We start from the raw sequence: 19373 nt of genomic DNA on the forward strand, positions 1-19373 counted from the left end.
CAGCCCTCCACACTCTGTGTGCAGAAAGGCAAAGCAAGATCACAGCCAGGACAGGCAGCGTGGCACGAGGAGGAGGGAAGGAGGAAGGGAGATTCTTGCCCTCAAAAGAAAACGTGAGCGTGGCTGGATTTGCTTCTACCCTTGCTTGCAGGAACACTAAGCCACAATCCACATCATCCTCAATTCCACTGCCATCCAAAGACGTTGCAAAGAAAAACATCCACAGAATCCTGGAAGAACAAAGGAGGGGTTTCCATCAGCTCCCTCTGGAAACAGCTGGGACAAGTGGCTCTGGCCTGAGGCAGGTGAGGTCTATTTTATATATTTGGTGTGGGGGGTGCCTGTGGGTCCCTGGGGACGTTCCCTTTGCCAGCAGGAACATCCAGGCTCTGCCAGAACACAGCACTTTCCTCCCAGCTCCTCCTGGCCCCTGGGAGACCCTGGCCCTGCACATCCCGACGCTGCTCTGTTCGGGATGGCTGGGATGCAGTCAGAATCCCGGGAAACAGCATTCATCGCCTCCACTCTCCAGAAATAAGACAGTGTCAGAGCAACTCGTTCCTCATCGCTATGCAGCACAGCCTTCCCAGGGGAGGTTTTCAAGGAAACAGAAAGCAGCAGAGAAAGCTTCCGAGTGGCTGAGGCTGGGATTCCCAGAGGGATCTGTGGGCACCAAGCACTCGACTCTGACTGGAGAACTGCTGTAAACAACAGCTTTGGTGTTCATTTTCACCCAGGCAGGATGGTTATTTAATCACAACCGAGGCCAGCACTGATGTTGTCCACGCAGCAGAAGGGGGTGACAGGTACCACGTGTCACAAACTTACGCTGGTTTAAATCCAGCCTGCAGGGATAAATAGTAACCTGGAAGATGTGTGGACAATGCCACCCACTGCAGCTGTTAGGTGGTGCATGGGAATGTCCAGCCCCACCATCCTGAGATGCTGGTGGGCCACAGTGGCTAAAGTCACTTTGAGAAGGGGACAGAGGAAGGGAGATACTGATTTTTTACTCCACCAGTGCTCCAGTGCATTCCTGAAGCTCCCTGCCTGGATCCCTGTTCCTCAAACACTTAGGGAAGACCAAAGCCACCCATCAAAGCCAATTTCCAGGCATTTATCCTGATTTGCCTCAACTTCCTTGCACTGGCTGACATGCCCCAAGGCTTCTGCTAATTCTCAATTCCCAAATCCCTCAAAATAAAGGCAGGGCCTGTGGGAAGACAGAGAGGATGTATGATTTGATGTCTGTGTGCCCACACTGTGACCCTTCCAACCTTCTCCTGTTCAGGGCAGCAGCACTAGCATAAACAAGAAAGGAGACAGACTTGAACCCACCTTAAAGGGAATTGAAAAATAAAGGAAAAGCTAAGGGTTGAGAGGCAAGTTGAGGCTACAATTTAGTCTGAGAAGGAAAGGTCCATCCATTTTCATCAGGGATGCACTTTGGCTGTATCTCAGGACTCACAGAGTGAGTGCTGAAGGTTATCATACCCTCACACTCTGACCACACATAACATGTGCTGGACACGTTAATATTCTCTGTCCAGTGACCAGGTTACTTATCATTTTTTTAAGAAATAGGAAAAACTCCCACAGTGGTACAGAGAGATTTAAAAAAACCAAAACAGAATAAAAGAAATAAAGTAAATTTTAGTCCCTGTGTTTCCTTGCAGAGAATACCTGCACCTGCCTCGCTCTCTATTTTGGGATCTCTATCTGGAATTCAAAACATCTGGATGATTCAGTGTATCAAATTATTATCAAAATCCAGGGAGCTGGAATGCTCTCCTCCTGCCCTACCCACACTGCTGCTGCTAATTTAAAGACCAGCTGCATCCATGCATCCCTCATCTTACCTGAACACGGATTTTGTGAGTGCTCCCACACAAAAAAACCCCTCCAAAGTAAAACCTAAGCAATGCAAAGTTTCCACAACTAATACAAAAAAAAAAAAAATTCAGCACCTCCAACACCTGCACAAACGCTCTCACTACACTTCAAAACTTGATTTAGCAGAGCACCCAGGTTACACTGGTCAGAAATAGCTGGACTGGATTGATGCTCAAGGACCACAAGTGAAAGCCCAAAATAAATTGATGGGAACAAGTGAAAATCCGTCTGTAATCACAGAACAAATTCACAGGCCTCTCTTCAGCACAGAGCAACGAGCCCTGAAGTTGGTGGATGCTGGCTGGCAGACAAGAATTGAGGCAGCCCATTACTGGGTTTTTTTTGCAGTGTAAAGTCAAGGATGAAGGATATAAAAATTTAGAGACCTGCATTAGAAGTCTCACACACTGGCAAGTTATGGGATTTTGCAGGCAGGCAGGAAAACAGATTTAAAGGCTGCAATCCTAGTTATTTTTAGTGGGACAAATATTGCAGTTATGCTCTACATCTCTCAAGCTGTATTTAAAAAAACCAGTTAGCCAAGTTTATTTGCCACAGAGTGAGGAGGGAAAGCGTGTAAGGGAACAGTCTCTTTATGGCCAGAGCTAGAGAAACCCCACAAAGCCAGGCTCCAGGTGTGGTTTTTCTCCTTCACCCCCTCATAAAACAAAGTTGTCACCACTGTGTGTGTTTGAGCCTGCCTGGCCTCCAGCCAAGCCTCCCAAATGCCATTTTCTGCCTTCCAAGGCACAGGGAAGAGCCCACACACACTCTGCACAGATTTGGGGTGGGCAGGTGGACGCTGCTGAGCCCCATCTCCCCACAGCTGTGTTTTACCTCTCTCTGCTCACTGCAGATCTTGCACAACCACAGAGGGCGTTTCTGGGCTCCAACAGTTTCTATCCCACACTTGGTGCAAACTTTCTGAAACAAGGAGAGAGAAAAAAAGAAAAAAGGGGGGGAAAAAAGTGGTGTTAGCAGCTCCCCACAGCCCCTGGGGGAGAGGAGGCTGAGAAACCCCTGCTCCAACAGCTCTGCTTTGCTTTCCTTAGAAACCTAAACCATGGCACAATTTTCCTGTTTATCCTGGAGAACCGCTGACTGTAGGAAGCTGCTTGAAGTCTGTCTGAGACAAAGACAAATCCACAGCACAGCCCTTGACTTCAGGGTGGGAAGAGAGCTGAGAAGAAGAACAAATCCAACCCCACCACCCACAGGGTGTACTTCCAGAGCAGCTTTTTTACTCCCCTAAATCCTACCCCCCAGCCCCTGTGGCGTGGAGAGCAGCTGTAACCAGGCACAAGTGCAAGGCTGGGAATGTTCTCCTCCCTCCCCTCACACCCCTGGTCTTAAATCCCACATCTTGCCCCCCAGTTCAGCACACTCTCCTTGATCTGTGGCTGTTTAGGAAGTGGGCATGGCCACAGTTCCACACATTTCCTGAATGTCTGCTGGTTCTGCACAGCCTTTATTGCTGCACGAAGGAACTTTCAAGTCCCTGCTGGCATTCCAAGCCATTTACAACCTGAATCACCCAACATTACATAATGAAGCTGATGCCTATCAGCCCTGGCGTGCAGCTTGAATGAGAAATTGGATGAAACCTTTGATCCTCACAGAGGAAAAGCCACTCACAAGAGGAGAGGAAAACCACGAGGGCTGGATGTCCCCAGGTAAGGTTTGACATGTCCCCCATACCAGGCTGCTCCTGTGTCCAGGGATGAAGGTCTCATCTCCTCCATCCCACTATTCCTGCCCCCATCCTCATCCTCTCAGAGGAATAATGAACAACCTGTTGGGTCTGGTGCATCAACCCTCAACATGGTGCTCCCCAAGCCAAGGGGGATTTGCAGATTCAATTACAGGCACCACCTAAACGACCCCAAACTCTCCCTCCCCCAACCCAAAACCTGAGGGAGCAGCTCAGCCTGAAATACCCTCCAACATCCCAATCCCCACACGGATAGCACATTCAAACGCTCCCTCTAGTGGAAGTTCCCAACCGATTTTACTCCCAGCCATGAATTCTGAAGCATCCCAACATTAAAACAGCGTTTTCCTCCTCCCCTTCTCCGCAGAGTCGCTGGGAAATTGAGCATCGCTCACAACCCCTCGGAAGCAGACATAAAAATCAAGGGCGTTAAATGCAGCCCCATTTCTCATTATACGCAAAACAAAGCACTTCTTTCTCCCACTCATCCTTCACCTTTTCCACATGACATCAATCCCCTCTGCATGGTAAATGGCACGCTGGGCTTTGTCTCACTGCTGCTGTTGTTAACACATCTGGCTTCGCACGCACCTTTGTCTTGCCACAAAGCCTTTATTTCCCAGAGAATAAAAACTAATACCAAAAGCATTCTTCTTAAAGCATGGAAGTGGCACTCAGAAGACCCATCAGAAATGCAGGACCTCAGCTCAGCAGAAGGGACTTGCTGAAGGTAAATTCTTTGCTGCGTTTCAGGTGCATCATTACAAATTCCTGTTATTGAATTAAATGGGCTGCAATGACACGGTAACAGAGCAGCGCCTGCCAGAAAAAGATGAACTTTAAAAATCCACAATTCCCTGACAAATTGCTTATTGCACACAGCGCTGCATGAGTGATGGATATCCCTGGACAAGAGGGAACAAGCAGCTCACTCTGTGCTCTGCTGAAGGGTTGGCTGTTCCCTGAGTTCACTCCACAACATTAAAAAGCAGAAGGGGAGAAGCTCAGGGCATCCAGGCAGCATTGCCTTGGGCTGGCACAGAGCTGAAAAGTGCAGCCAGTCTGAAAGCAGCTGCAAAATGCACCCTGGAAAAGCAGGATCTCACTTAAATCAACCTGGATGTGAATGCTCCTGAACTGCCCAACAGACTCCAGACAAAAAGGGAATAAACATTTAAAAAAGGGAAAAAAACCCCAGCTTTTCTCTGGGGTTTTCTGGTCACAGCCCTCCCAGTGCCTCAGGCTCACACTGTGCCACCAGCTGAGGGTCACTCCTGCAAATGGACAGGGCTGGGAAGTGTCTGGAGCAGCCTCTGCCTCCTCAGCAGTGTACAGGGTTCACAGGAAGTTGGATAAAAGCCCCGTGGCAACGTGACTTAGCTGGCTCCTGACAAGGTGGGAGCAGAACTGCCACGGGAAGAAGGCAGGAATAGAGCACATCCTGTTATTCCACATGCCTGAAATACAGGAAACAGCCAAGAGTCTCCTGCCAGCCACCAGCCCTTTATTCTCCACAGCACACAGAGACCACGCTGCTCTCATTCCAACCAGACCTTTCACTCCCCACTGCTGCTTCCTTCCACACCCCTTCCTTAAAAGCTGCTGTCTCCGTGGTTTAGGACCCAGGGGCTCCAAGATTTGTGTTTCCTTTCCCAGGCACTGCCTTAGAAGGAATCTTCTGCATCATCCCTGCATCCCTCGAGCGATTTCTGTGCACGGGCTCCAGTGGAGGAACCTGCTCGGCAGCAGAGCTCACAGCAGCCTGCTCTGCACGAGAACTGTGTCCCACAAGAGCCAGCAGTGCCAACTGGCAGAGGTGCCAGCATGAACCAGCCCATGGCAAAGCAGCAGGTTTTACTCAGTCAGGAACACTCCAGCGCCCAGCAGGTGCCCTCACCTCGCCACAGGCAGCACGCTGAGATGACGGAACTCCCAGAGGTGACTCCCCAGGGGAAGATGGGCTTCAAGTGCAGGAAAACCAGGCTCCCAGCAGAGGCAGGATGAGGTGGTTGCCTTGGAGATCATCATCTCCACAGCAATACAGATTAACCCCTTGGCTGTGGAGCCAAGAGCAGCAGGAGTCATCCCTGGGCTGCTGGCAGAGCAGGGCTCTCCCTGTCAACAATGCACACAACACAGGCAGTCCCTGAGGAACAGGGCTGGAAAACTTACACTGGTTTGGAGCTTGAGGATGGACTTGAGCCGTCTTGGAAGGTCTCAGGGCAAACCTTGCAGTGAGTAGCAGCAATGCTCACAGGCTCTGTTGTGAGTTACCTCTGATGGCTGCACATTTCTGCCCCTTGTCCCACTCTGCAAACCCCAGCTGGGAGATGCAGAGGGGGCTGGCACAGCCCATCCCAGCACTGAGTGCACCTCAGGCACTTCAGGATCCTGAGGAATCTCTTACTATCCCCGGGCTGCAAGAGAAAACTCGATGGTCTGACAGCACCAATGAGAATAAAATCAGTTAACCCTGCAGAGCTCTCCAGCTTCCAAGGGGCCTGGTGGCATTTCCTAGAGAGTTCTGCTGCCAGGAACAGGCACGTGTCACCAAACCCACCTTTTTGCAGTCCTGGCAGAAGACAGAGGAGCTGCCCAGCAGCCCCAGCATCTCCCCACAGAGCAGGCACTGCGAGAGGCCGTTCCCCATCGCGTTCTTCCTCATGTTCTCCAGCCTCTCCACCAGGCGCCTGCGGGCAAGAGGCAGAGCAGCAGTCACAGCACTGCAGGAAAAGCTTTAAGTGCTCAGACCAGGGCAAGTCAAAAAGCACTGGGAGAAGGCAAAGGAGTTAAACCTGCCAAGCCCTCTCCATTTTTCCATCTCCCTGAAAGCAGCACAGCAGGCACTGCCGTGCCCACGTCCCATCAGAAGCAGGAAGGCCAGACTGAAGTCCAAAGACCAAAATGAGCCTGGCTATGGCACAGGAGTGCCAGTAACTGCTCCCTGCTCTGTTCCACAGCCCATTTGGAGGACAGGAAGCACATAGGCATGCACAATGTCTGCAACAGCAGGGCTAGGAGAGGGGAGGAAGGCGGGAGAAGCAATTAGGATGCAGGGTGTGGAGAGCATGCAGAGCAAGGTTGCTCTGCCATGAGATCACTGCTTGGCAACCTTCAGGCCTCCATCTGTAGAGGGGGACAGCAGCAGCCAGGCCATTTATCAGCAGCAGCACCAGCAGGAAGCGATCCTGCTATCCATGAATCCCATTCTCATTAGTGCTAATGTCCCATCCACCAGAAAGGGCCCATTCCGAGAGCAAAGCAAGGGCTGTTCGAAGGAGGTACTGCCCGTGGTGGGGAGGTCAGGCTGCACAGCCAGACCCAGCCATCATTACTGGATTTATGACCCTCGACTTGGACTCCAGCACAAAAGAACTCCTGGGAGTGAACAAAGGCATTTCAGAGAATGCTTCACCATGGGAGCTGCAAGGGTAGCACTTGCTGCAGCTCAGGGTCACTGGCCGCTGCTGGGGTCCCCCATTTATCACAAAAACATCACTGTCACTTCTCATTAGCCCTCGCTAATGAGCGCTGCACAGGGAAGCAGAGAAGCAGGAAGCTGGGCCTGCTGGCCATGGGCTGGGAGTCCCAGGGGTTTCCTGTCTCATGAACACAAACACTGCTGGAAATGCTGCAGGGCTGCCCAACTCCTCGGCTTTAAAGGCACTCAGTGTAGGACGATCACAGACACAGCTCAGGCCAGACCTCCAGCAGGACTGAGCACAAACAGGAACCTGCAGCAGCAAAAGGTTGTCTGTAAATTAAATAATTCAAGCTAGCAAACCCCATCCAGAGGGCTCAGCCAACTAGAACATAAACTCATTCTCTGCTCCAGGAAAAATCCCAGGGGCCTGGTGCGGACAAGGGAAAACCTGACTGCACTGCCAGCAGTGATCCTGAGCCACCCGTGCACCAGCCCAGCACCTTCCCTGCCTCTTCCAGAGCCACTGCCTCAGCACTGCCTGCATTTTCCAGGGACTGTGTCAGGGCTGCAGCCTCAGCAACCCCCAAGGCTCAAAGAAGGCATGAAAAGACTTCAGAGAGAGGGAAAACATGACATCCTCCCCAATGGTCGTCGCCTCCAAACAAGCAGCATGGGAGGGGAAAATCACTGACCTAAGGGATGCTCTGAGTGATGGAGGCTGAGCTCAGGCAGCTGGGAGAGCCACTCCTGTCTGTGCTGACCTTTCCTTGGGAGGGAAGGGGACAATGAACGTGACCGTACCCGATGCGCTGCTGCTCCACCATGTCCAATCTCTCTGCCTTGCGGATGACTCCCAGGATGACCTCAAGCTCCTTCGGGCTCAGAGCCTGCATCTTCCTCTGCTTCTCAGTCTGGAATGTGTGCACCGACCAGCCCGTCTGGAGCCTGTGGGAGGGGGTGGAGGGCAGGACTCAGCTGGGAAAGGAAGGAAAGCACAAAACCCCTGCCCTGCCCCACAGACCGAAGCTGCCCCGGCACAGACCCACGTGAGGGTCCCCTCAGGGAAGTCAGTTCCATGACTAAAGCCCAAAGCAGGAGTCTCCTCTCTCTGACCACATTTCCAGCAGCACCGAGTGCTGTGCTGTCTCTCCTTGCCCTCTCACCTCCCTTTCTGCTCCAGTTTGTATTTTCCCACTCCGAGCCCCCATTCCTATTTGCCCATGAAGAGAAGCAGCGCCCCTTGGGCTGCCTCTCCTGGGGACACCCTCGCTGGCACCCTTGGCACCACAAATGCCAAGAGCAGACTCCCAAACACAGGGATCACCTGCACCCTCCTCCCTGGAAGGTCCCACATCCCTAATGCCCTCAGTTCAAACACACAAATCGCTGGGCATGCCTAGAAATACAAATTTGGCAACATCCTCCCTTGGTCCAGCCCAGGTTCACACGAGGACTGCAGCAAACCCTCTGTGCCTCACATGCAGCAGCTGATGTTTCTCCTTGGCTCACTTGGCGACAGGCAGGAGCTTTCACAGCTCAATTAATTAATTACCATTCAGGAGGGGTTTGGAGGTCACTGGATAAACTTATGGCTGCAAGGAGAACGCATCCTTGGGCAAAGCTGTCTTGCTGAGGCTTTCTGCAGGCTGGGGAAGTGCCAGGGGAGTGCACTGCCCCCAGCCAGGCAGCCCCCTCAAAACATGGGGTGTTCCCCTATTTTCTAACCCTCTGCAGCAGCAGCTGAGCCCAGGGGCTCAGGCAAGAGCAGAGGTGGCACAGACCCCGCTGCCAGGGAAGGAAAGCATCCAAGAAAAATGCAGCTCTAGTGCTTGACTCATCCCCACCCTTTTAGTCTTTAGGTTATGCAGTAATTTTAACTTCAGGGGAAGATGAGATCAAATGACAAGTTCCTAAAACAAAAAGGTGCTGGCAGCTGGGGGATGCTATCAATTATATTTAGGGTGCCGCAGAGATCTGAGGCTGCCTCCAAGCTCTTCCTATCACCCAGGGGAGGGCTGTGGGATGGACTGCCATGGGTGCAGGATGAGGCCAAGAGCCCAGCGCTGCACAGAGACACCAGGAAAGCTGGCAGAGCAGAGCTGAGAGTGGAAGAGGAAGAGGAGGAGGAGGAGGAGGAGGAGGAGGAGGGTGGGGAGCACTCACTTTGCTCGCAGGGCCAGCTGCCGGTCGTTGGGGCAAACCCAGGGGCCCGTCCCGCTGCCAAAAATCATGTCAGCCATGGCCCCAGCCTGGGGAGGGGTGGCAGGGTCACACCTGAAAGAAGCGAACAGCAGCCACTCTTGCAGCAAAGCAAACAGAAATGATCTGCCAGCACACAGACTCTCACCCACAGACAGAGAGAAAAACATACCATCATCATCCTCATAAAATACAAGCCAATAAATACCTCATATCTCCAAGTACCTTGAAGGCAAGGCTGGAAGTTTAGATTTTATGGTATACTCTCAAAAAAAAAAAAAAAAAAAAAAAAGCCAGACACTCTTTGTCAGTCCTGATTTTTCATTTCAAACTAGAGAAAAGCGTTGTCTGTGAGAATAATCTCTGCCTCCCCACCTCCAGAGCCCCAGCGCTGCAGTTCTGACAGAGAAAGCCACTCCAAAGGACACAAAGAAGCTGCAGTTGCCTTTTTTTTTAACCTCTTAATGGGGTAACAAACAAAAACCCACGCGACAATCAGCATGAATAGTGGCAAGTCATTTCCTTCATTAAAACTGCCTCCATAATAGCCTGATATTTATAACTCCAGCCTACAATAGCAGCTTGTTTGCATTCTCTGATGCTTAAGACAGCACCTCTTGCAGCAGATCTGCTGTGGCTCCTGTCCCTACCATGGTCACGCCAGTGATTCCTTGTGAAATGAAAATTCCACTGAACTGATCAGAAAAGGCAGCAAGAACCAACTTCCAGATGCTCCTGGGAGAAACATCCTCCGAAGAGACTCCGCAGCTGAGCAGTTCTGAGTCCTATCAGCAGCTCCGATGAATGGAAAGCACCCAGGGACAGGTACAGCCAAAAGATTTCAATGGATGCTAAACTCGACTTGATGTAGAGAGCTTTTAACCAGCTGGATTTGCTCTCCAGCAGAGTGAGTGTCTCACAAGCCCTAATGCATGAATTTCCAGGTATTAATACTTGTCTCCAGCACAGACACTCGCCAGCTTTGAAACTGTACCTGCTGGGCAGAGATAAGGTGTTTAATGCTGGTTGGCACCCAGCAGTCAGATACAACGGCAGGCAGGGTGTATCACCTGCCAGCTGTGCTGGAGTTCCCAAGCAAACACTTTTCCCAGTCTCAAACCCCAGCACGCTCATGCAGCAGAGCTGTACCTACCCCTGCTATCTGCTGCTGCCACGCAGAGCTCTGTGCTGCTGTGCCAGGCACAGCCTGATGGCCTTGGCCCCCTCACACATCAAACTCTCCCTCCTGTGCTGAGCTCACACATCCCCCAGCACAGAAACGCCGACCTGTGGCACAGAACTGACAGCTCCCTCCTGCCAAACCCCACCTCAGCCCCCAGAGTTACAAACAAGGAACCAGTTCCCTCCTCTCTGAACATCCAGTTTCTGGGGAAGAATCTGAAAATGCAGTGCTTGCAACAGGCAGGAGGGAAGAGGAGAAATGTGTGTGAAAAGGGTGAAGGCTCAGAACAGCACTGACTGTTCAGCAAAGTGAGGCATGGAGGAGATGGGAAAGCTGCAGGAAACAGGGCTGAAGGAAGGACAGACAGAAGTGTCACACGTGATTTTTTAAACCTTTACTGCGTTAGTCAAGGTGATGGCTTTTGAAAGAGACCGTCCCTAAAAGAAATCCTTGAACCCTGGCACCGACTGCTCTCCCCGCTCTGCTCAGTGCCACACACTGGATTTGCATTTCCATTCGGTCCCAGAACACCTCCTGCTCTTTTAATCTGCCTCACCATCTCAAGCGAGGAGAGAACACTGAGAACACCTTCCCCACACACATCCTACAGCCTTTTCACACACCGGGGAGCAATCAGGCATGAACAGCAAAGGAACACAGAGGCTCCCGCCCTCAGGCCTGGGTTAGAAGCAGAGAGAAGCTACAATTTCACACAGAATGGCTGACCTGGGATTTTCCAGAGATTTCCCAAGCCTGTGATGTGTGGTTACAGGATTATATGCACATGTAGCCCCCCACACAAATGCATATATTAAATTACTCTTCAGCTGCACCATGTATTCCTCCCTCTCACTCAGGAACACCTGAAGAATAGCACAGCCCACACTCTGTGTCCACGCAGGGCTCCAGGCAAGCAGCCTGTGGTGGCTGGGGGGTCTTTGGAATAAAAGCTGGAGCTGAGCCCCACAGCACAGCCAGGGCAGAAGAGTTTGCTCTGCCAGCAGCTGTGCTTCCAGGGTGGCAAAAGCTGTGCTGGAAGCATCTGCCCCTCCTCAACAGAGCTTTATCTGCTCTACCAGAGCTGAAGGCGAGTCAGAATAGAGCACATGAGCTGAGCATTTTTCTCAGGAGATGCTTCGAGGCATTCTCCAGCCTCACAGCACAGTGAGCTTTGCTCAGCGTGACTGAACAAAAACAAGCAATGTCATGGTCTTTTGCCTCTTGTTACTCAGCATACGCTTTCTGTCCTCCACCGTTCCCTGAGCAGCATCTGCAAAGAGAGAAGGCAAACAAAGCACAGCCTGAAGAACCATCAGATCCCAAAAGAGCCTTCAGAGAGATTATTCCCTGAAATATTTACAGGAGCGTTGTCTTTCGGCAGCACCGGGATGTGCCGTCTGCTCTGATGGGAGCTGCTGCCTTTGCACCTTTGCCTCTGGAAGAAGCCTGGTGGGGACACACCTTGGAGAAGGAAACAGGAATGGGACTGCAGGGCACAGTCTGCTGGGGGGAAAGCAGGACTGGAGGGAAAGGACTGTCTCTCATGGGCATGGGAATGACGCCAGAGGAGTGGAAGCCGTGAAGCATCTTCCCTCTTATCTCAGTACAGGACAAGCAGTACAGGGAAACCAGGAACTCCCAGATAGCAACACCACGCCAGCCTGGGGAGTCATTTCCATGGGCTGTGGTGAAACATCCCCCTCGTGCAGTCCTGCATTCTGTCTCAGAAATACTCGTAAGCACCGAGCCATCCCCTCCCTGTCTTCCTGTCCTCTCAACAAACTACTGAGGGGTAGAAGCAGCCAGTCTCTACCAGTGAGAGAGCAAGAGAAATCCACAGCTCCTGGCCCACCTGCAAGTGCCCTGCACACAGTTTGACAGCAAAGCACAAGCACTGAGTGTCACAGAAAGAAAACCTCCCACTCCAAGATTCTGTGTTTTACCCGAATTCAGAATTCAAAGGGGAGCTCTTATCGATATTCTGTGACCTGCTTTAAAACCACTCCACCTGTTCATTCCTTTCCTGTGATGGAGGAAGTCATGTGAAACAAAACCTCATTAAATCTGAGTCCACCTGGCTGCCCTTGGCACGGGGGAGGAGCGCTGCCCTGCAGAGCCAACCCTTCATGTGGGGCCAGGAGCATCCTGGAGGATGCAGAACCGAGCACATCCCTGCCTGCAGCTCTGACGTGGCTCTGACTCTGCTGTCTCCACGATAAGAGTTGTACTCTGGCAACCAGAACTGAGAACATGACTTCAGTCTGGGAGGGAGAAGCCTTCCAGTGGGGCCTGAGCAAAGGGAACAATGGCAGGCAGACACAACCCTCGGACATGGTGCTCTTCAAAGAATGTCTGAGAAGGAAGCCAGGTTTTCTCAGCAGAACATCAACATGGACATCATGTATTGTACCTCAATAACTGAGCACAGACACAGCAGGTCATACTTGCCACCTCACCAGCTGCCAGAGCAGATGCTTAAAGAAGAATATAAGAGCAAAGCACAACACAGCAATGCTTATCCAGATCACCCTCCCAGCCTCCAGAGATTCCTGGATCATGCAGGGCCTGACCAAGCCTGCAGCTCTGTATTTAACAGCCTCAACCTTTTCCTGCCCCGAATTTACCAGCTTGCTTTTTCAGCATCATCTCACTACACCAAGTCCCTTCCCCACTCCTCCACCTCAGACATGTTGACTTTACCTTGACTACATCAAACTTAAAGCTGAAGGGTTGACACTGGGGCACTCATGGCAGCAGAAAAACCTCCTCATGCAGTGACAGCACAGCCTGCACCAGCTCATTACGGGTGCCCACGAAGCATCAATTCCTCAGAGCCCTGCAAATACAAAAACGTCCTACCCAGGCCCATGAGGAGGCCTGAAAGTCAGCTTTCCTTTGCCTGGTTATTTCAGCTGAGCAGCTTGTGCCTAGATTAATTTGTTTTCATAGGAAATTAATTAGACAATTTTTTTTTAAATACTTCATTTAAAAAAAATCAAAACTAAACAGTCAGCTAGAGCCAAGCTCCCAATTCCCAAGCCGTGCTGTGCCGGTGCAATTACCTCACCTGCTCCTGGGGTGTCACCTCCCCCAGGATTCCCAGGTACCTGCTGGCCCGTTTTTCCCTTCCAGCGGCTGCTCCCTCAAAGGAAGCAGTGTAATCACTCCCTGCTCCTGCCAGACCCCATTATCCCTGGGGAACCTTGGCAACTGAGTGAGTGTTTGCTCATGTTGCCATGACAGAGGGTAAATGAGTGGCAGGCACTGATAAGGTTAACCCAGCCCACCAGCCGGTCCCTTTTCCTCCCAGACACAGCAGGGAAAGGTTATTTGCTCCAGACACCACTCTCCCCCTCGTGTTTTAAAGCCCCACGGCTGTATTTCAAAGCACATGGCTGGTTTGAAGTGGCAGAAAAGCCCTGGGGGCCGTAGGAGCGTGCGGAAGATGCGCACTTGGCTTTGATGGTCTGGCCAAGTAGAGCCAGAGCAAGGCTGAATCAGGGCTTCAGAGAAGTTCTTCTCACACACAAACCACTTTGAACTGCTCATTCACACCCACATCCAGCAGTCTGTCAGCCCCTCCAGCAGGAGCCTGCTGGAGGCACCAATAAAATGCTGTAAAATGATTTTATAAGGGCTAAGCAGGCAGCAAGCACGAGCACAGCAGAGCCAGGAGATCCCCAGCACCTCTGCCAGGCAGAGAGACACCTGGGCATGGCTGAGGAGCAGCCTTTTGCCATTCCTTATGAACCCTCAGCAGCACATGGGGAGCCAAGAGACACAGGGAAGCCACTGTGATCAGGCTTGACTTGCAGCTCTGCAGCCCAAGCCAAAACACGTCATCCAAGCAAACACCACAAAGCTTTGGGACAGCAGCTTAAGGACTCAATCAGACAGACTTTCCCCAGTCTGTCCCCCCATGAAAGCTCAGTCTAAGCCAGCAAAATGGGGACGACCTCATTCAGATCCTCATTCTGGTTGGCCCAGACCAAATTAAACACCAGCTGGGAGGTGTCCTCATGGTGTAAGGCCAAGCTGGCAAAGAACTGTGTGAGGATGAGGTTTGGGGGGAAAACCAAGAAGTTTCCTACCCACCAGAGCTGCTTCCCAATCCCGGCAGCAGCAATAAGAAGCCAAACTGCTTTTAAGAAGGAATTTATAAAGAGCTTTTAAAATACAATGCCCTGGAGATCCATGCCAGTCCTGTGAGTGGGAAGATAAAATCAGCTCTGCAGGAAAGCCGACATCCAGCACCAACAATCCTTTATTGATGAGAGGCACTTGTTAGTGTGGCTACTTGAGATATGGTGAGTTGTGAAAAAAAACCAGGTTTTGCCAAAGCACAGCAGCCTCCCAGCACCCCTTGATGCTGGGGAGGAAAGCCAGCACTGTTCCACCTGCCAAGGTGTATCTTTATTTATCAGACTTTGGACCCATTTCCTCCTGATCCCCAGCCAGGCAGGTGCGTTATGCAAAGTGAATAATTCATGAAGACAGCAGGCTCTCTCTGACTCGCGTTCTGGGGCAGGTTGATCTGGCATAGGCCTGGGAGAAGCAAATTAGCATCTAAATGGCCAATTAGAGAAACTCATTTCATTATTCTGATATGCTAAAAAGCTCGGGAGGCCCGAGGCTGGCGTGTGGCATCTCCCAGCCTCCAGAGAAGCATCAGGTTTCTTAGAAAGAATCGGACAGAGGGAAATGCTGAGCACAGGCCAGCGTTTGTCAAGGAATCCCCTGCAGAAGAGCCACGTGCCAGGGAGTTTCACGGGTAACCTCGGGTGAACCAGGAAAAGAACAGCTCGTGGCCAGTGGAGAAGCTCTGCTGAGCAGCCAGGCCTCGCCAAAAATTCCCTCTCCTCTGAGCCACAGGCCTGCCAGCACATCTGGAAGATGGAATAACTTTTCTCAGCATCCTCAAGGCATAATACTGGTTTTAGGCATCCTTTGAACAACACCACAACCGTGGCCACTCCAAGGTTTTTATCGCCCTGGTCATCGTTGCTATGAGCAGAACGAAAGCCGTGGACTTTGACCAGGTGCTGGAGAGCACCTGAGCCAACCTGCAGCACCCCAAAAACCCCGAGGGTGGGCACAGCATGACGTTGTTACCCGCACATACAACACCCATCATCCCAGAGCGCCCAAAAATCAGGACACGCCATCTTCCACGGAATGCACGTGGCTTCCCCCACCTCACAACCCGCGCAAGCCCAACAGCAGCTCCCAAAAGCAGGACGTGGCTGGTAACTTTCCCACATGGCTTTCACCTCCCATCTCCGGCTGGTTTCCCTCCACATCTTTGCCCCTTACAGTTCATTCCCTTGAGGAGCCCAGCGCAGGCTCCCAGGACACATCCCGGCGATCACCCAGCTGCTCCCGGAGCGCTCTCCGCAGCCTTTCCGGGAACTCTCCCACCCCTGGAGCCCCGGCTGTGGGTGCCCCGGGCCCCTCCAAGCTGCTCCCCATTCCCAGAACCCACGGATCCCGGGCACGGCGCTTTTCCTACAGGTGCCCGACAGCCGGTGCGCGCCGAGCGCTGAAACTCAGCTCCAACTCCGCCCGGAGCGCCCCAAGCCGAGCCGAGTTAGGCTCAGCTCAGCCGAGCAAAGCCGAGCCGCTGCGCCCCGCACCCACCTGCGCTCCGGCCTCAGTCGCGGCCGCTCCGCGGAGCCGCTGCCCCGGCGGGACGAGGCGGAAACGGAGCCGCACCTGCGCCCGCCCCCGCCCGCCCTCCGCGCGTCCCCTGCTGGCCACCGAGCGGCCCCGAGCGGCGCTGGGCACCGCCAGATGTGCGCTGGGAGAGGCTGGAGGGGATGCGGGCACCGCCAGATGTGCGCTGGGAGAGGCTGGGGGGGATGCGGGCACCGCCAGATGTGCGCTGGGAGAGGCTGGAGAGGATGCGGGCACCACCAGATGTGCACTGGGACCTCTGTGGAGTTCCAAGCACTGCCAGATGTTGGTCAAGAGCAGAACGGGGCTGTGGGCATAGTAAGATGTGCTCTAGGAAAGGCTAACGGGGATGTGGGCACAGCCAGATGTGCAGGACCTTTTCTGGGTGGTGGGTACTGCCAGATGTGCATCCCAAAACAGAGTAAGAACCCACAGGAAAAATATACCCAACTATAAACAAGGAAAGGTGATACCAAAACAACCCCAGAAAGACCAGACAAAAAGTTTCCCAAAATAATAACGACAGAAGAACCCACCTGAAACAAAAATGAAACAAACAACCCAACCAAACAAACCACACACCCACACAAACAAAACAAACCCTCCAACAACCAAAAAAAAACCTCAAACAAAAACCCCAAAGCAAAAAAAAAAAAACCACCAAAAACCAACCCAAAATCCACACAAGAAACAAACAAACAAAATCCCAACCCCAACAATTTGCAGGGGTTTAAAAAATGTTCACACCAAGAACAAAAAAAGGCCACGTGCCAGGCCTGGGACAACCACGGGGAGCTCAGACCTGTTAAAACTGAGCCCAAATCTGCTGAGCAATTCCAGTAACAGACATTTGCTGGTAACAGCAGCACAATTTGGTTTTGTGAAGGGATCCTCTGGTGAGTCAACAGCAATTCACAGGAACATAATTATTCCTTTGTCCCAGAACACAGGAATTTGGGCTCATTACTGTCTAAATGTCCGGCTGATGCTGTGAGTAAATTTGCCGTGTGACAGGAAGGGATGGGGGAAAAGAGAGAGAGGGAAAAGAGAACGGAAGAGAAAATAAATTGTGCCTCCACTGCCTGTTCAGAGTCTGCTCTTGAGAAATCTGGAGCCTCTGTAAACCCTTTCACCTCCACACATCCACCAGCCTTCAGGAAAAGCTGAGGGACCCTCAGCCACCTTCCACGTGAATCAAGTTCAAGTCTTAGCACATATTTTTCTTTTTGGTTCAGGCAACTGCTGAAAAATACATCAGAGGATGCATTTTGCATGAACGCAGAGTCCACAGTTCTGTGGAAGACAGCACTTGATGATGACATTTCACACCAGGGTAGTTCTTCCACACAGTCAATAATATAAATAAATTAAACACACGGTTCAGCCAACTTCAGGAAAAAGATAAATGACCTTATTTAACCAGCTGTGCTGGCAGGGAAATGACACACATCTCAGAGCCTGCATCCATCCTGCTGTTGAATTTGCTTGTCAGGGTCCCCACACAGATGCTTCAGAGTCTGCCTGCAAGGCTGGGCCTTGGTAGCTGGAGGCTACGGAGAATAAATATGACATTACATTAAAAATTTTTAAAGGCTAAATATGGGTTTTATCTTCAAAAGCACCAAGTCAGTTTTTAATAGACTCGTTTCTCAGAAGGCAGGCACTTCCAGTTCCACCCAAAGAACCCTTCAAAGCCTCTCTTTTATCGATGATGGGTTTCACTGAATTATTCACCAGATCGCAGCTGCCAGAGATTTTAAATATCCCCGTGACAAGGACAATAAGGGATAACAACCTCCTCCTGCAGGCTCACCCGTGCTGCTGACCGGGGCACCGTGGATGCCCTGAGCTGATCCCTTCTCCTCCCAGCCCAGCACGCAGGGAACCTCTCCTGTGTCACCTCAGGCTGGGACGTTCCTCAAGGAACGGAAAATAGAGAGCAGCTTTTTGGAGAGGTTCAGCTCGTGGCTGGGGTGTCCTGCAGAGGAACCACAAGTGATCAGAAGCAGCTTTGTTGTACAGCAGAATGACCCAAGCTGGAACAGCCCTGGAGTGCTCCAGGAAGCGATTCCCAGTTTGGGCTGGTGAGCAGGGTCCGGGCTCCTGTTCTCTGATCAGAGCTGAGGTGTGGCACTGCTGGAGCTGCTTCCCACGGCTTGGCTCTCACCCCTGGTGAACCACAGCCTCCTTCGGGTGAGGATTGTCACAGTCTGCCCAGCATTTGCATGAGGGCTTCAGGTGGGCAATTAAAGTGTAAATACTCAATAATAATGCTCATTATGAGCTATTTTAAGCACCAGGTGGCCAAACTGGCTGGATCCTTGTCTCTGAACGACCATTCTCCAGGAAAACAGGCTGACAACTGGCAAGGAGCTGGCACTGCTTCCCTATCTCCCTGACTGCCCCAGCTCGGTTCAGCTGCTTCACAATTCACAGCAGGAGGCGCAGGGCTTTTCTCCAAGCTGGTGCTCTGATTGCAATCCTCTGATTCAATTTGTGTTCGTCCCTCTAATTACCTTTCCTTAATAAAAAGGTCAATGATTCCGTCCCTAATCTAAACCAAAAAAGGTCTTGTTTACAGAGCACACCTGCTCAAGGATGTACAAGACAAAGCAAACGCTGGAAGAATATTGATGCTTCATAGCAAAATCTGCTGCTTTTTAAATGTTTTAAAGGAAAATTCCCAGTTCTGATCCACATTTTGCTTGCCTGGGCAAGGCTCAGGTCTAATTCTCCTTTCCTTGTTCCCATTGAGCCTGCAGCACACACAACACCGTTTCACAAGCCTGTGTGTAGATCTATACACACCTTCTGTGCTTCTGTGGCATGGGAAAATGATGCACATTTGGGAATAAATTGGAAAATTTAGAGGAAATTCTCAGTGCAGTTGCATTCAAAGTCAACAAGTGCATCAGGATTTGCCTGGAGATGATGCCCTTCAAGAATAACATAATTGCTGCCAGGGGCACCCCAAGTGCCAGCCTTCTGCAGCAGCAGAAAGGGCAGTTAAGCAGGAGAACATTGGTCCTACCTGTCCTGGCATTCCAGGGAAAAGCTGTCAGGAGATGATTTTCTTCACAGGCAGCTCAGGCCAGCAGCTCCCACTGGGCTCTAATTTTGGCTGGCGAGTCAGGTTTTATCATAATAAAATTAACAACAACCACCACTTGTCATTAGCAACAAGTAATCCCCTTCCCTCAGCTGCTCTCCAAAAACACCACTCTCCCTTTCCAGTCTGGATGAATTATTTACACCTCATCACTGCTGCTGCCGTTTTCCTTGTCTTTTGC

The 19373-nt window shown here is 51.6% G+C and overlaps 1 protein-coding gene across 7 annotated transcripts in view; it reads right to left on the reverse strand.

Moving 5' to 3' along the window:
• The window catches only part of RPH3AL (rabphilin 3A like (without C2 domains)), a 32629-nt gene extending 16502 nt beyond the window's left edge, over positions 1 to 16127 (reverse strand). The window contains exons 1-6 of one of the 7 annotated variants that reach the window (XM_048324424.1): positions 16048 to 16106; positions 13111 to 13246; positions 9192 to 9302; positions 7830 to 7973; positions 6165 to 6294; positions 2731 to 2817 (exon numbers count right to left, since the gene is read on the reverse strand). In XM_048324424.1, coding sequence (XP_048180381.1) covers positions 2731 to 2817; positions 6165 to 6294; positions 7830 to 7973; positions 9192 to 9268 — 438 coding nt within the window. In that variant the 5' untranslated portion in view covers positions 9269 to 9302; positions 13111 to 13246; positions 16048 to 16106. Of the gene's footprint in view, positions 1 to 2730; positions 2818 to 6164; positions 6295 to 7829; positions 7974 to 9191; positions 9303 to 13110; positions 13247 to 13472; positions 14617 to 16047 lie in introns of those variants that run through there. The other 6 variants (XM_048324427.1, XM_048324423.1, XM_048324421.1 and 3 more) reach the window with 6 other exon arrangements.
• Positions 16128 to 19373: the final 3246 nt, after the last annotated feature.

Source organism: Corvus hawaiiensis, chromosome 20 (assembly GCF_020740725.1).
Source record: "Corvus hawaiiensis isolate bCorHaw1 chromosome 20, bCorHaw1.pri.cur, whole genome shotgun sequence".
Taxonomy (NCBI): Eukaryota; Metazoa; Chordata; class Aves; order Passeriformes; family Corvidae; genus Corvus; species Corvus hawaiiensis.